This window comes from Plectrocnemia conspersa, unplaced genomic scaffold (genome assembly GCF_051122295.1).
Source record: "Plectrocnemia conspersa isolate PC_06_02 unplaced genomic scaffold, ASM5112229v1 ptg000012l, whole genome shotgun sequence".
Lineage (NCBI taxonomy): Eukaryota > Metazoa > Arthropoda > Insecta > Trichoptera > Polycentropodidae > Plectrocnemia > Plectrocnemia conspersa.
In genome coordinates this window covers 13,669,116-13,686,688 of record NW_028277176.1, presented here as the reverse complement: position 1 = coordinate 13,686,688, position 17,573 = coordinate 13,669,116, and the positions used below count along the sequence as shown (strand labels likewise).

Sequence of the window (17,573 nt, the reverse complement as noted above, 5' to 3'; positions counted from 1 at the left end):
TTGCAATAGATTACATACGCATTAATCTTTTGATTTCTAAAATATTTAAATACAAATATATTCGTAATATTTTAAAATAAAAAAAATATGATGCATTGATAAATGGATGAAAAAGTTGTGAAAGTAATAAAAAAATCATATTTACAAATTACATAATTTCTTATTCACAAAAATGTTTATATTCACGACGATAGATGGTGAGTTTATGTTTGTCTATATAAATATTTATAATAAAATAAAATAAATATATTTATAAAATCTGAATTTTGTTTATTAAAATTATAAAAATATATTTTTCTCAAAAAAATAAATTACAGATTTTATTTGTATTATAGTTCATATTTTTTCATAAATTGTTTTATAAAGTTTACTTCTGATATTTTAATTTCTTAGCTTTTATATTTAATTTTAACATTTGTTATATTTCTCTGGAAATAAAATTTCTTATTATTTAGCAGTACTTTGCAAAATTTAATACCTTGATTTATAAGTATTTTTTTTATTGATGTAGTAGATTTTTCATTTTTATAATAAAATTGGCTATTGCAAAATGTGCTCATGGTAATGTAGCGACCGTTTGCTAAATATGATTTAATTTAATTTTGAATTTTTTTCGAACGTTTCTTGGAACCAATTTAAAATTATGTTTTGAGAGAAAGAGATGAGAATGCGCGACAATTCATTCGTGACTCTTGATAACCATGGTTTACCCAAATCCAAGAGCCACGCTGAAGAGTTGATCTGAGGTCATTAAGCAGATCAGAGAAATCATGACACTTCCTTTTTTCTTGATCCGACTCTTGGTTTTTCTTAAGCAATCGCTTTATTGGACATAGCAAGCTAGCAATGCAATGGGTCACTATTTTCCAAGCTCTTGTCCTTGGCCGGCCGACCCCGTCAAAAACTCCGCCTTACATAGAGGGCTCTATACCGAGACTGTATTCTTTCAGTTGTCCCCACGGACATAGGCATTCCTTAAAAGATTAGACAGAAGTCAAACGCCCTTAGATAATGCTTAAGGGTCTACGCCTCTGGACATTAATCTATAAAACTGTTTCTGTGTTACATACCATTTTTTTAAATAGAAAATCTTTAAGCTCAATTTTAAAATGGCTTAAATTGTATCTTTACTAACTAAGTAACCCAAGATCCCAAAACAAACTTAAAAATATTTAAAAAAATATGAAACATCACATTTGTTCGGTTCTGATTTCAAGTTGCTGTGATTTTATTAGACAGTAAAATGTTTTGTGAATTTTTCTAATATATATTTTTATTTCACACTTGATAAAAATATAAATATAGAGCAAGTGTTTTCTCTGGTTTAGGCGTCGTCAGACGTAGTCATAAAGAAAAAATCCTTGAAGAACTTATAATGATGCGAGCGGTTTTGACTAATAGTAAACGAGCTTATATCGAATAATTAGACTGTATAGTCTGCACACACTTCCCAATATATGCTGCTGTCATCCACATCTGTACAAAGATTTAATTAACATAAGAGTATATTATATATTGGTTTCTTTTACGCTAACAATTTAGCACAAAATTATTTTAAATATGAGAATGCAGTAGAATTTTTTAAAAACAACATAATACTAATTTATGGATTACCATTCTGTAAAAATACACACGCACCATATGTTATCATCGTAGATTAAAGATGCAATAATTAGTCTAAATAAACCTGTTCACCATCATTCAAAGATGCTAGTAGAAAACATATCAAACAGAGCCGAATTTCTCTCCGAAACTCTTTTCTACTTCATGTCTATTACTTTTTAGAATGATAACTTGATGATCTGCTATACAACTTAGATTCATCTGAATTTAATTTTGAACATGAGGCTACACTATCATCTGGTTTATATTTATATATATTTTTATACAAAGTAATTAAAATATAGGTAAAAAAGACAGATCCATCAAGTTTCTCATTGGCTGACAAAATAACATTAAGTCTTAAAATAAAAAAATGGTGACGTCAACGTGATATAACCTTCAGAACATCAGCCAAGCAAGCCACATTATTACCAACTGGGTTTTAAAACTGAGAAAATCTATAGTTTACAATTAAACTATAAATTAATTAATTTTAAAAAACATGTAAATACTGTGCATCGAGATATTGATATTTTATCGTGCACATGCGGGGAGTTGTGACGCGTATGTGTACAGTATACCCCCCAATAACACGTGCTATTTGGGTATGTGTAGTTGGGGGACTAGAATTTTTTTAACAATACGTATGTGCGAATTCATGGAATAAATAAAAAATAGTATGTAGTAAAAATATGGATATTTTTAATTGTAAAATGAATTATTATATAGAAATAGAAACACTTTAATATATTAATAATTAAGTATAAAATTTTAAACCCGTACATTTTTTTAAAATAAAAGAAATTAATTTAAATCAACAATTTATTTCAATCTTATACACAAGTCACATAAAAAAATGCTTAAAAATAATAAATAAAATCTATTCAACAGGCGCTAGAAAAAGCTTTATTTTCCATTAATTCTTTGTGACATATATTTTTACAAAAGAACATACAACATAAATAAAATTATTTTATAAACATTAAATATTTTTCTGGTAACATTTGCAAAGAGGTGAACGCTTCAGCTAATGTATACAAATAATATGATTATCACAAATCGTGCTAATAAATAGAAAATTTAGATGAAACACAAAAATGGAAGACTAGAAGTTTCAAAGAATGAATAATTATTTTACATGATAACTTTATGAATAGGTTTTTGTAATAGTAAAAATAATAATAAAAACTTGCTAAACGCCCGACACTACACATTTACTAGAGAATTGTGTATCTACTACTAAATACTGGTTTAGGTACAAGTCTCTGCGTTTTTACATTCATATATACAAAATATTTACACTTTATAATATAATACATTATATTTTATATTAAAACGTACAATTCAAAATGATAATAAAATATTTTCTTTCTATATCACATTATTTTTTTATACACACATCATATATTACACTCGAATTCTGAGATTCTTTTACTTCTACTGCTTCCAGATTTGATTAAGAAAGGCCTACCACTGTGAGTCGACCAATTAGATTGGTTGCTCACTCCATTGAAACTATTTCGTGTTATTAATCCGTTTCCAGGATGTCCATTCTCTCTAGAAACATTACTTTCCCTTTCTCTGTGAAAGCTGGCTCCGGACAACTTCTCAATTTGATTCCTTTCACAAAAATTACCGTCTCTTCCAGAAAATCCGCCATCCATGATTCCAAATCCGCCTACAGACGTATGATTTCCAGCTCTGACTGTATTAAAATTTTTGGAATTGCCTCCGGAGAAATTTCTCTGAAGATTTGCTGCGTTCGGATTGTGGAAGCTTCTCCTTGGTATGCCATCGTTTCTCAATTTAGAACCTAGTTCGTCTGAGTATTCAATGGAAATACCTCCATCGTTTTCGATAATCGCCGAGGGATCGCTATAAACGGATGAGTCTTGATAGAAGCTCTCCAAATCTACGTAATTTCCTTCAGTCGGCTCGTTTTCTAATAGTTCAGACAGCTGTTTCTTGATATCTGCGAATGGAGGTCTTTGAGCTGGATCTGCATGCCAACATGAATGCATAGTTTGATACAGATGAGGTTTACAATGAGCTGGCCTTTCTAACCTATATCCTTCTGTCACCATGTGTAAGACTTCTCTACCAGACATTGTAGCATAAGGAGTTGATCCTATAAAATATATTAATATGTAATAATGCTATATTTGTAATATATAATTTTATAAAACAAACCTAAAGTCACGATCTCCCATAGTAAAACTCCATATGCCCAGACATCTGTCTCATGACTATAAACGCTATAAAGCAATGCTTCAGGTGCCATCCATCTAACTGGTAACGCGTTTCTTTGTGGCTTATTAAGTTTGTCATCAGAATCTGAAGTGACGTCTCTCGACATGCCAAAATCAGCTATTTTGCACAATTTGTTATGGTCTACTAAAACGTTTCGTGCTGCCAAATCTCTATGAACGATCTGTAAAAAAATATATAGCATTTAAAATGTGTCAAATAGCATGACTTTAAAATGCGTTTAAAACAAACTTACTCCTTTACTGGCCAAATAGTCCATTCCTCTCGCCACACAGTATGCAAAAACTGTTAGATCTCTAGATGTAAGACCACCTCGAGGCATTTGAAATCTATCCACTCTTGATCTTCTATCTCTTAGATACGTTAAAAGCTTACCACACATTACATATTCCATTATCAAAAGATAAGGTTCTGAAAAAAAATATTTGTCTTAAAAAACATATTTTAAAATATAGGATATAAAATAAATCATACACACCTTGCTCAGTGCAACAAGCTAATAGAGTAACAACATTTGGATGCGTCCCAATTTTTTGCATAATGCAAATTTCGTGTAGCAACTCTTGTTTTTCTTTCTGACTGGCTGTCTCTTTAATGGTTTTAACTGCCACCAATCTAGTAAGACCATCATGTCCTGTCAAATCATCGGCTTCAGCTTTCCAAACCTTAAAAAATAAATTGTCAATTAATTTTTAATAACTTGAATGTTAATTTTCTCTTAAATTTAAAATGTAACTACGCTTATGTAATACTGTTTGTTTAATTTTACAAAGAACATGATTGAGATGTTATCATAAATCTATTATATTTTCTAATTTTTTTAATACAAATTGTTTATATGAAAAATAAATTAATAAAGAAAAACAAAACATCATTTGATTTTTTTTCTGTATCTTAGCAACAATTTTTTAAAACCCATTATAAAATATATGTACCTGTCCAAAATTGCCTTGACCAAGCAAAGTCTGAAGTCTTAATTTGTTCCTAGGAAACTCCCACTTCTGATCGGGTTTTTTCGGTGGCGGCAATGGAGGTCTAGCTACAGTGGTAATCTCTTTTTTGACATCGTCTTGAAAGTATCCCTCATATTCAGAATCAACATCTTTGGTCTTCTTTAAAAACAAATGTCTCAAAACAAACATCACTATGAGAGTCAAAGGCAAGAATCCCAATCCAGCCAATATGTAAGTTGTCATATTAGTCTTCTCCATTTCGATCAACACTTCATTATTTCTTCGATCCGTTAAATCTTTAGTATCACTCGCTACTTTTGGATTTGAAATTGGAGGTGCTTTAAAAACTGTCTTACTCTCGACAGATTCATTATCTTCTATAATTTCTAAAGTTTTAACAGTAGTATTTGGTGCAACAGTTGTTGAATCGCTGGGATATTTGCGTCCATTTTGACTCGTGTTGAATAAGTTAGAAACCCTCAGGCTCACTGTAGATGAAGATACTGAAGCTGCAGTAGTCTTTGGTACGGGAGTAGTTGTTAATTGAGTTGTGTTTGGAACTGTTTGCGTTAAAAATATATCTGCTCTAAAAGGCCTTACTGTCGATATGGATGATTTAAATTTAGATTGCGATAATCTACTTGCAGATCTATTAGAATATAAAATGAACGGCGTTGGAGAAGCATTTTCGTAATTTGCCTTATTTGGTGATGAAAATCTGATTCTTGGACGTATTGTAGATAATCTTTGTCTGATTTCAGGCTTTTTCTTGGTAATGGTTTCGTTCTTCTTCTTAATATCGGTTATGTTGTTAGTTCTATCGTAAATTGCATTGACGCTTTCTACCGTCGTTAAATCATCGTTCGAAGTTGCGTTTAAATTTTTGATCGGATCGTTTAAAGTATTATTGTTAGGTAATGGAATTGTGTCGTTTTTACTGTCTGTTTTATTTTGAGCTTTCACTGAAGACGTGATAGAGACAGACGTGACGACGGCTGTATAGACAACTGAAGAAGGTAGAGGAGTCGTAGTAGCAGTCGCTCCTACCTCTTTTTCAATAGAGTCTGACAAAAGTAATTTAGCTGGTTTTCGTCTAAAATTATAATAAGTCCTATTTGCTGCTCTTGAAAAATTAACTGAAGAAACTGTCCTATTATTAACTTCTTCTTTAGAGCTTTCCTTAGAATCAAATTCTTCTACAAGAATAGTGAAATTTGTAGTAGTTGTTTCTGGAACTGGCGTAGTAGTGATATTTTGTTGCTTTCTATAAGCATTGGCTAAATTTCCATACCTAGAAGGCGCTTGCTGCTTGACTGTGTTTCGTATTTTATTCTTTTCTATAACGTTCTTCACGACTGAAACGTCCATGTTCTCGTTGATCTCATCTTCGTTTTCGTCGCTAATATTAGCACTCTTCTCAGTGACTGGTCTATAAGAGCCTCGCTTCTTGTCCTGTGTCCTTATATGATGAGTCGGTTTAGTGGGCGTCAATTGTAATTGAGTAATGTTGTCTTTTGGAATGTTTATGGTAATTTTTTGCCCGAAGAACAAAAAAGGAGCCATGTCTTCCGCGGGCAGTTCAGTCTCTAATGGCCTAAAGTGGTTATATAGCTCATCAGTCAAGAACAGTGTATTGTTTTCGCTCTCTTTATTAGATTCGAGCTTTGTCGGTTTTGTGGTTTGAGGTTCACCTTCAATTTTAGTTGTGTTAGAACTCGAAGTTGCATTCTTAACATCCACTGTTACTTTAGCTTCTAATTTTAAATCCGCGCTCGTTGTTAACTCTTCAACCAGAGAAGGTTTAGTCGTGAGCGTTATATTGAATAGATCGTCTTTCGTGTCGTTCGGATTGTACATAGACGTGACGTTCGTGGTGTAATTGTAAAGATACAATCCATGATTGGATTCGTCTACTTGGAACTCTTCATCAGGGTCTAAGATCACGTCCGCGTCGTCTTTTTCGCCTTTCTTGTCTTTTTTGTCCTCGGGTATGCCCAGCGTCTCGTGACTGACGACCGACAAATCGATGAGAGGTTTTCTAGTTCCGACTCCGAATCTAACCACTTCGGAAGCTGGCTTTCTTCTACTCAAGAATCCGGCCCTGACCACTTTGGCGTCCTGCAGCGATTTGGCAGAGAGCGCAGATTTCACTTCCGAAGACCTGGTGTCTGGGATCGATTTTGACGCAACCTGTTCGATTCGTAACGGCACTTTAGGAAGTTGGCCTTTCGGATCGGATCTACTTTCACCGGATAACAAGGACTTATTGTCGGCCAAGCTGATTCTCTTTATCAGCGTATTGTTCGAGTCGCGGATTTCCAGATGAGCATTCGTGACGTTGTGCCTGAAAAATAAGATTGTTTTAAATATATAAAGTAGAAAATTTGTCATGCTTCTTATTCTCTCCAGTGATGTCAAGGCGTGTGTAATCTCATAACAAACCGCGATCTATAGCCTTACACGGTCACACAACACATTCACAACTAAAATGGAAGTGATATTTACTTCTCAGGTTTGCTTGCGAACGTCGCAATTGTAGCCAGGTGAGTTCCAACCCTGTCTGTGAGCAACTGTCTTCTTCTTGCAGCTAATAAAGAAAGCAGCTGAGAGTCTCTTGAAGAAGCACTGCTTCCTGTTGACAATCTCCTCGGAAGACCTGCAATAAAAAAATAATGATTTATTTATTTAAGTAATACTGATTTTATATTATTTTTAGTCATGCAAATATAGGTAACTATCACTTAATTCTCAATCAATCTATAACCTAACAAAAATGGATGGCGTGATTAAATTAAACAATTAATAAAAAAACTTGATGCAATATGTAATTATTTTTAAATTACATATACTTTTATTGATGTATTGTTTTTTATTAAATCTTCCATTGTTGCCTCACAGGCGTAACCCAATGCGTTACAACTAGGTAAATCTGTACGAACTGAGTAAGTTAATCAAATATAATGAATAAAAAAATATTTTTTTATAATATTTGAGATTTTTCAATGTCAGTAGAAATTTTAACAGTTCTTAAAATAAAAATTAAAAACATAGAAATAAAAGTCCAATTACTAAATGACTTTTCACATTAAATAAATATAGTTCATTAGAAATTAATTCATTAATTTTTATTGCAATAAAGTAATAGGGTAAAGTATTTATTTTCCGTTTATTATTCATACAGTTAAATTAAAAAAGGTACAATAAATGTACGTGAATCTAACATGAGCAAACGAAAATAAATCTTCTTGAATCATAAAACTTAATGACATATCCGTAAGCTTCATAAGATTCCCATGTCGTCTGGACGAAGTACCGTTACACGAAATAGCTTGCTTTATTTCTTTCTTCGTTGCGTGCGACACCCCTCCCACTTTTATTTCTAGGGGATCGGCGTTAGTTCTGGATTGTTAAATGAATAAATTTGATTAACCTACAATACTACTAACTTCATTCCATAATTTTACTACTTATGAATCTGATTTTTTTTAATTTCGCGCAGAATTTCAACGATCTTTTATATAAATATAATTATTATAGTCATTATTAAATGTGTTCCTACTATTGTTGCTTCCAAAAGCAATAAAATATTTGTATTTATTATAAGAAAAGGGAATTATTATATAATAAAAATAAAATGGTGAATGTTTCTTTAGAAGCGCAGTATAACACCCCCCACGGTGTATGGCTGAGAGGCAAATAGTAGTGGATTCTAATTAGAATGTAACGGTAAACCGTCGAGCTCGATAGGAAATCTTATGATGCTATCCGTAATACTCAGTTGAATTTTTGGAACGTTTTATCACTTATTAAGAAATATGTCTTTATTTTTTGAGTCTAACATAACTTTCGTACTGAAAATATTAATAAAAATGGCAAATCATCCACAATTTAGTTGAGTAAAATTGAGTAAAAAAATACGATATTATTGTATTTCACAAGACAAATTTTACAGTATACATAGGTATTTTTTTTAAAGAAATATTTATAAAATGAGTCTTATAAATCAGATTAAGTGTAAATATACCCTTGGTGATGATACAGTGATACTATAAATGTCGTTGCGCTATTGCGAAGAAACTATTTTATATGGCGCAATTGTACGTATTTAATAAACTTAGCATTTTTATCATCACTATAAACGTAATATTGCCTACTTATTTGTATTTACTGACGTCTAGAAATAAAATAATGCGATACTAAAATTACCATAGATTTTATTAGTGAGTAACTACAAAACATTTGATAAGGAAATAGACATACATAAAAAAAAACATATGTGCAGTTTAGAGTAGATGGTGTATATAGTCGAATAAATGCGTTTAATACGCATGTAATGGGGCAATCGACATTAAAACTAGACTATTTAGATTAAAGAGGGCGACGCTCTCTAATGAGAATAAAATAAATATATACAGTTGGTAGGCAAAACCAAATTATCTGGAGCTGCTCCTTATATTTCGTAATGGAAGGTATCCACTATTTTAATAAAACAGAGAAAGCGATGGATTTTTTTTTCATCCTTATCCCGATCGTGGTTTAAAATTTTATTATATGTATTTGCACCAAAATGTGAATATAGTCATTATTGTTTTTCTTCTCATTTTGATTAATGTAGTAAAGATACGATTTTTTAAAAGTGCATATGTACATATATCATTACTTTAAAATATCTAAATTTTCTTGAACGTTTTTCGCTGATTAAATCTTGTTGACCAAATCTGACCAAAACTGCCAGATTTCACATGCACGTAATATCCCCTTTTCATTAATAATAGATAGATCTACATTTTCACACGATTATCGCCAATCGCCAAGGCAGCGTCCGTTGAATTGCCAAATTGTTCACATGGCGAATTCGCACAATCGTCTTTCGACACACTTCTTTCCAAACCTTCACTTCCGACTGATGTGATCGATGGTTTTGAGATCTACAAAAAAAAAAACACCATCGCGATTGTCTGAGCGTTCACGTAGTTCTGAGCTCTTTAAGGAAGGAAGCATAAATTTCGCAAAAAAGGGGTTTCGCAACGCGCAGGATATATAATCCGATATATAAAACGATCGTAAAGTTAATTAACAACATTGTTCGCCGCTTATATAGCATGCGCCGAAAGTAATGCTCGCAAGATGCTAGTAACGTATCCGATTGCGCGCTTCGTGCATTTTAATATCTCATTATTTTATTTTTAGACGTCAGTAAATACAAATAAGTGGGCAATATTACGTTTATAGTGACGATAAAAATGCTAAGTGTATTAAATACGTACAATTGCGCCATATAAAATAGTGACTACATCAACAGTGACTAATTATTTATCACATAATTCATCATATATATATATATTTAGCTTGAAAAGCATTTCGCTTAAAAATAATACAAATTAAAGAATTTGATTGTTCTTCTGTTTAGAAAGTGTGATTTCGTTTTTAATAAACGTATTTTTAAATTATTTGAGAACAATTGGATATTACCACTTTTATATTTTTTTAAAGCGTTAAGAGTTTCTCAAAGAAACAAAGTTCCATTCAATACTACCAAATGAGAATTTCAATGAAATAGTTTCTCAAGAGAGACGATTTAAAGAAAAGGTTTTTTATTAAACAATAAGAGCTTAAAGAGTAACAATTAATAAGTTGTTGGTCTTTTATTAACTTTGGTTGCACAACATATATGTTTATAAAAATAATATATATAATGAATAATGATTTATATATATAACTCTATGTTTATACACAAAGTTTTGATTTAAGACTTTTATACAAAATCAAACATAATATTATCGAGTGAAATCAAGACCGTATTTTTTCTGTACAAGTTATTTAGTAAAGAAGTAAATTATTCACTTATGACTTTTATTAGTTGAATAGAATATGTTACTATATGCTTGGAAATATATATTAATATTTTAGTTGCGTAAAAGATTATTATATTATATATGCTTAGAATATTTACTATATGCTTATATATATATATTTAAGGAATATAATATTGAGAAACTATAACAAAGAATCAATAACAAAGAAGGCTCAAACCACAACAAAATAATATAATATCACTTGATTAACTTTAGATATTGTGAGTCAAATTTTAGCTAAAAAAAGTAAACTAAATGTATTAGAGAACTTAAAAAAAGCGTGTAAAACTTACACAGTCATTGCTTTCTCAGATAAAAAATATAATCGCGAAAAGAAACGTATCACGATTTTCTGTAGTAAAACGAATAACGTTTTTCTTTAATAATTTATCTAAAACATTACATATAAATGCCACTTTTTAATATTTTTTATATTTATGTTATTTGAAGGTGACTTTTTAACCTTTTCTCAGACATTATACTTGTTTTTCTTTTTTAAAACATAATTTAATGTTATTAACGTTTTTTGAACGAACTATACGAGTGCTTAATATTTATTTTTCACGGTTATTTCAACGAAAGAAACGTTTTTTCCAATCAACGATATTTAGGAAAACATTAAACACAGCTTAAAAAAATATTTTTTAAATTATCGTGCTTTCATTTTGTGCTAAAAACAATAAGATTAAAAGATTTTGAAAGATTAGCATTTTTAATTTTATTGACAAAAACTATTTTCGTAGAAAATGTCGATGTCACACTGCTAGCGATTAATTGCTGGCGGTGCATTTGCGGGCGATAAATTTTTCCAGACTCTATTTATTTATTTATTTATTTAATTAAAGGTAATAATAATAAAATATGTAGATAAGCCTTTAAGGCCATATTTAAAAAAATTCTATATTATTTAAAATACTTCAAAGGCAATTTTTCAATTCGATTATTAAATAATAGATATTTTTGTAGACTGATGTTGATGTGTGTCATTTTTACCCAGATTTGCTGCTTTAGTCAATTTTATTGAAATTTTATAGCAACATGTTTTTGAAAATGATGAGGCTGGCGCGGCGGGTGATAGATTTAGTAAACTGAAAATTAAATTTACTAAGATTCAATTTTTTTTTAAGGTATGTAAAGCAAATTTACTATTGATTCGTTTAAATATGGTTTAAAAGGTTCAGTTTCAAAACATGTATATGATTTATTTTAATCAGTTTCTTTTGGAGATTAACAAATATATTTTTTTAAGATTAAAAAAAGACTGCGATTTTGCAGTATAGTTCATTTTAGTATATATTTAAGAACTAACTAATCGCGAGATGTAACTTATTTTCCTAAAACATATAGATATATGTACATAAATACTATTTTTTATATATATGTTATTTATAAATAATAATGTAACCTTTTCTTAAACATTATTCTTATTTTTTTATTTTTTAATATACTAGTGGCATATTTTTCGTTAATTGTCTATTTAAAAAAAAACATTAAATACAGTTAGATTTTTTTACGTCTTTTTAAATTATTATACATTTATTTTTTGCCATTTATAATAGTACTACTTATTTTTCTTAAATTTTTTAAAAAGTGAATTAAATGACGATTTTTTTAAACATTTTTTCTGATTAAGAACGTGTCTATGATTTTATTTTAAAAAATCAGTTCCATCTGAAGATTATTGAATAATAATTTACATGATTTATTGAAAACTCCGATTTTGATAAAATATTTTTTTATTAAACCTAAAATATACTATATATAAATTTAAATTTTAGCAAAATAAAATCCATTTGATTTGAAGAAATATAAAGTGACTTTATTTTGCGCTTTAATCGCTTGAAGTATATTAGTTTAATTCACTCATATACTATAGTCCATTTATTTTTAAGAGTCAGAGCAATATCATCGCTTAACACGTAATCATAATGTGCTCTTAAATTTTTGCTCTGTAATTGGTCGTTCGCCGTGAGATCAATTGATTCATTGAGAACAACCAATCACAGTGCAGAAATTTAAGAGCACATTATGATTACGCGTTAAACGATATTATTGCGCACTGACTCTTGAAAATAAATAGACTATAATGATATTAAATAGAAAAATATCTGCAATGCAGCACGAAATAAATACATAAAAAATATTTTCTTCTTAACATTTATAAAAAAAAAAAAGTTTATAGAATTTTTTTATATTATGTTTGGCAGCCGGTCAAAAGAGCGTGCGTCAAATGAGCGCCGTCATATGAGCGCTGCGTCTTAAGAGCGCTTACCAAAGTAGCGCCATAACAAAATAGCGTACGTCAAATGCGCAGACAGTCATATGAGCGCTTGACAAAAGAGAGCACGTCATAAGAGCGCAAAAATAATTGGAGAAAATCAAGTAATGAATATCTTAGGAATTAGGTATACAAAATATATGTAAATTGTGAGAAATTTAAAAAAATAAAAATTCACGAGATATAGGCGGTAAAATTAGTATTTTATGTGCCAGAGCATAATGACGATTAAAATGATTAGTCAATGAAAACATTATTATTTATTAATTATTACATACATACGAAAGTATGGTTCCCCATCCCCGTACGTACGATATACATATATTTTGTACTAAAATGAAACGATGATTTTAAAATTATCATTAGATTTGTTCTGTAGTGTTTCATTAAATTGACAAATAATTATCGACTCGACTTGCAATGAATGTGTACAGTTATAGGGCAGGTATGTGGCCCGCCAGACCTTTTTTTCATTTATTTTAGACAACTACACTTTATCGTGAATGGCGAAAACAAGCGCAATATAAATTTTAAGTTAAATAAAATCATCTGAAAATAAATGTGATTGCAAAGGGTTAAAACATTAATTTTGCTGAATTTATTTTAGTCATATTGTACGAAATAATTAACTTTTGACGCACGCCCATTTGTCCGCGCTCATTTGTGACGTTGCCATTATGTTTTGTTTGACTGTTTTATAAAATAAAAATATCTAATAAAAGAGTTTGATGATAATTCCCATATTTTTTAATGATAGTCAAATGCATGTAAATAACTTTTATAGCATATTTTTTTATTCTTATTATAGACATAAGACTATAGATTCCTGCATTATTATGGTGATTGAGAAATATATGTATCATGAATATATTATTATTATATAAAAATAAAAATACATATTCAACGATCGTATGCACAATATACGATACGTTCCATTGCATTTAAATCCTTTCTTTGTGCGTATATTACACACATATTATGCGAAAAGCATACATTATATGCAATTTGAACACAATGCACATACATTTGCATTATATATCAATATTAAATAATCTCGCAACAACTCTTATTTGTATTATACATTTCTCAAGCGCGTTGATTGAACCTTTAGAGCCATTGTTTTCCGTTTTCACTTTCCCTTTTTTCCGTGGAAAATCGTCAACAAGGAAAAATCGATCATTCACACGGGTTGGACGTACATTAGGCTATTTAATTATTATGAATGGTGTTAACTGTTATTTTTTTATTCTCCAACTCTTCAATCAATCATTAGCATAATTGCGAACGTCAATCGTGACGATCCATCATTCTGCACGCCCAGCGTATTTTTTTTATTCTAAGAACAGTTGCGCAATTGATTTTGGATTCTTGTTGTATTATTTTCGCAACAATTTACATTTTGAACTGATAAAATCAGTAAGGCAGAATCACTCAAATTGCACGTCGATGAGCACGAAGATTATGGCACCGTTGTTATATAATATAATATAATACCGAAAATATTCTCTCAACAACAAGTAATTTAGTAATATGCATGCATTTACAGTAACTGTGCTTGAACATAACAACATATTCTAAACTATCTAGATTAGTCTTAAATTGAATGTTAATTTAACAAAGAAAATTTCCATTTAGTTGTTACATGATAACAATGTTGTTTAATTTGTTGAGTACTTTTAAATAAAATGGAAATTTTAGATAAAGAACGTGTACTTAAATCTGCTTAACTGGTTTATGAATAAATTGAGTAGTATGTTCCATTATTATGTAGATATTGTTTTTAAAAAATCATTATGTAAAAGCCATAATTTTGGCCAGAAGCAAACTACTCGTTAAAAACAAACTACTAACAAAAAAGTCTTAAAGGTTAATTGAAATTTAAATTGTTATATCTATAGTGAGTTTGTGATCCTCAGTTATTTGAGATTTAAATAATATATGCACTTCTACTTTTACGTTAATGTTGTCAATAATCAGTACTTAATTCTTTGTGTGAACTTTTTCTTATGGTCAGAATAGAAAGACGATTACTTTTTGCCTGTTTTATAGTAACTCTATTTCGATAAACACTGACTAGCTAAAATTCTTGCACAGTTTCCAAGACACTGAAAGACGTTATAAATATATACGTAATGCATATAAATTCATCCGGTGCACATTCCTACCGGTATATTATAACTTGGACTGTAATCGATTGAACTACTTCGTAGTCGGCACAGTAAAATTCTAAGCGCACTCATGAGCGCTTTCGCGATTCGAATTGCATATTGTGTAACGTGAATATTTAACAGTTTTGCGATTTTCATTAATCCGTCACTGAAGCATCAGATTCGATCTCAGATTTCTCTATGATATATTGACCTTGACGAGAGCGATTGATCGTCGAAAGTGAAAGCGATCGAGAGAAAGAGCTATCCAATTTACTGTTTAATTCCTGTCGTCGAATCCGAGTAGAAAAAATATGAACTGGATCAGACTAATGAATGGATTTTTGCTTCTAGATCTTGCTAATATGTTTTTGTTTTTTTTCTCACGCGATTGCTCGGAGAAAACGAGACCATACGTACGATTGTAATATATGCGAGTTACATTTTGCGAACTAGCACCGTGACTAACCGGCGTCAAGTTACCGAGAATAAGTGGAAGATTCGTTATAGACGATGAGTTAAATGGGTTGTGTCAAATTAATACAATCGGTTACGTATGTACGGCGTTGAATGGAGTAGTGCGAAATTGTGAGAAAGGAGTTATGCAAAGGGGACCGAAATGAAATACTCGTTAGAGTGTCAGTCAAAAAAGTAATTATTTAAATCAAAATTTAATAGCAATCATATTAAATATTGTATATAGACAATAAATATTTATGAACCATACTAATTTATTTAGAGACCAACACCATACATTTTTTTTTTAAATTGATCATACACTACAGTTTCTAAAAATAAAAATAGTTAATCTAATGCTTGGACTACACTCTCTGGAAATTGTCCGAACCGAAGTTCAACTGCAGTCGGCCGGGATCGCCGACTTCCAAGTAGCGGCCACACTGCCACAAATTTCATATGACATCCGCACGGCGGCTGCTGTCACGTACAGCTGGCATATTTACGCGCGATCGAAAAATGTGCCAAATAATCGCAATTATTAAATTGTTAAATTATTAAAATTACGCTACTGATAATTATAAAAGTTTGACTGGGCACTCACAAATACAATATCAGTGAAAAATGGTCGTAAATATTCAATTTACGTAAAATCTTTGTCGGCTTTTTCAAAATGCCATAAGGCATAAAAATGATACTTCAGAATACGAACACCACATCTGTGTCGCCATCGATTCTAAATAAGAATTCGTTATGGTGTGACATTTATATAAACCGATCTCGAAAAATACATAAGGATATTCGAAACGATTTTTTTTAACAAAATCCAGTACCACTAATTATTTTTTAATTATTTAATTTTATATGAAAAAAAATATAATAACGATATCTGTTAGAAGAATATACCATCAAAAATATAATCAATCACTTTTGGTGCCATAAAATATTCAAATATGTCAGTAAAAGTCTGTTGAAGTCCCCGATAAACATGTGGTATTATAACATGACCACGTGACCACAATGCAGCGCTCGACATGCGTGTTGACCATAGGACGCCTACGCACATACTGAAATTGAACCGAGTTACTCGTTCTATCTCAGTTTGCGAAAAACCATATCATTATCTCTCTCACTGTCGTCACTTAACACGCGAGAGAGCAAAAGCAGCTCCGACTTCGGTTCCTTTGACTTCGGTCCGTTTGCCGACAATGTTCGGAAGCGCTCGAAGCTGGCCAAGTCGACTGAATTACCTCCATTTTACCTCCCGTTCTCGGTAACCTAACACAACTTCCGAGAGATTTTAGAGCGGGCAGAACTACAATATGTAACGTAATATATTTATAAAAATGCTGTAAACTTTATTTTAAAATACCTAATTAAAATAACATTTTTAGAAGTTTATTATTTTCAATCAATTTAACGATTAAACCAAAGTATTATTAAGTTAAATATGTATAATTATGATTGCTAAGCTTGTATTAATGAATAAAATTTAAGAAAATCTTACAAAATAATTTATAATATTGTTATATTTGTTCAAATCCCTCAAAACCTTACTTGCACATTGGAATTTGCTTTGTAAACGAATATAATAATAAATTATACATATGTATTTTTTATATTTATTTTATATACATTTATTGTTAATAATCAATGAAGAAGTGCATATAAAAATCACTTTATTAATTAAACGACCATGAACAATTGGCATGCCAGCCCACGATCCTTTATATAGACATAAATTTAATAAATACATATATATACAACATATAGAAACACACCATTCGTGACTTTGCAAACAATAAGGTCGTTCAAAGTTGAAACAATAGTGACGTAATCAGATTTTGAGTAAATGACGCAATTAATTATGAATTTTCATAAACGTAATATTTAGTCCAAAAAAATCACATACATATCTATACACAATGAGCGTTGCGTTTAAAATCTCGTCAAAACATTTTCATGATGTTTCAAAAGTTATTGCCTCAAAAAAATAAGTTTTCCGAGCACTTCC

General features: G+C 30.5%; 1 protein-coding gene across 1 annotated transcript in view; it reads right to left on the bottom strand.

Annotated features, from left to right (window-relative positions):
• Positions 1-2,410: 2,410 nt before the first annotated feature.
• Positions 2,411-17,573, bottom strand: part of LOC148228282 (uncharacterized) — a 70,664-nt gene continuing 55,501 nt past the window's right edge. Inside the window, exons 2-7 of the mRNA XM_088200057.1 lie at positions 7,329-7,479; positions 4,806-7,167; positions 4,349-4,535; positions 4,106-4,281; positions 3,793-4,033; positions 2,411-3,730 (exon numbers count right to left, since the gene is read on the bottom strand). Of these exons, the coding sequence (XP_088056183.1) occupies positions 3,003-3,730; positions 3,793-4,033; positions 4,106-4,281; positions 4,349-4,535; positions 4,806-7,167; positions 7,329-7,479 (3,845 nt within the window). The 3' untranslated portion in view covers positions 2,411-3,002. The remainder of the gene's footprint in view (positions 3,731-3,792; positions 4,034-4,105; positions 4,282-4,348; positions 4,536-4,805; positions 7,168-7,328; positions 7,480-17,573) is intronic.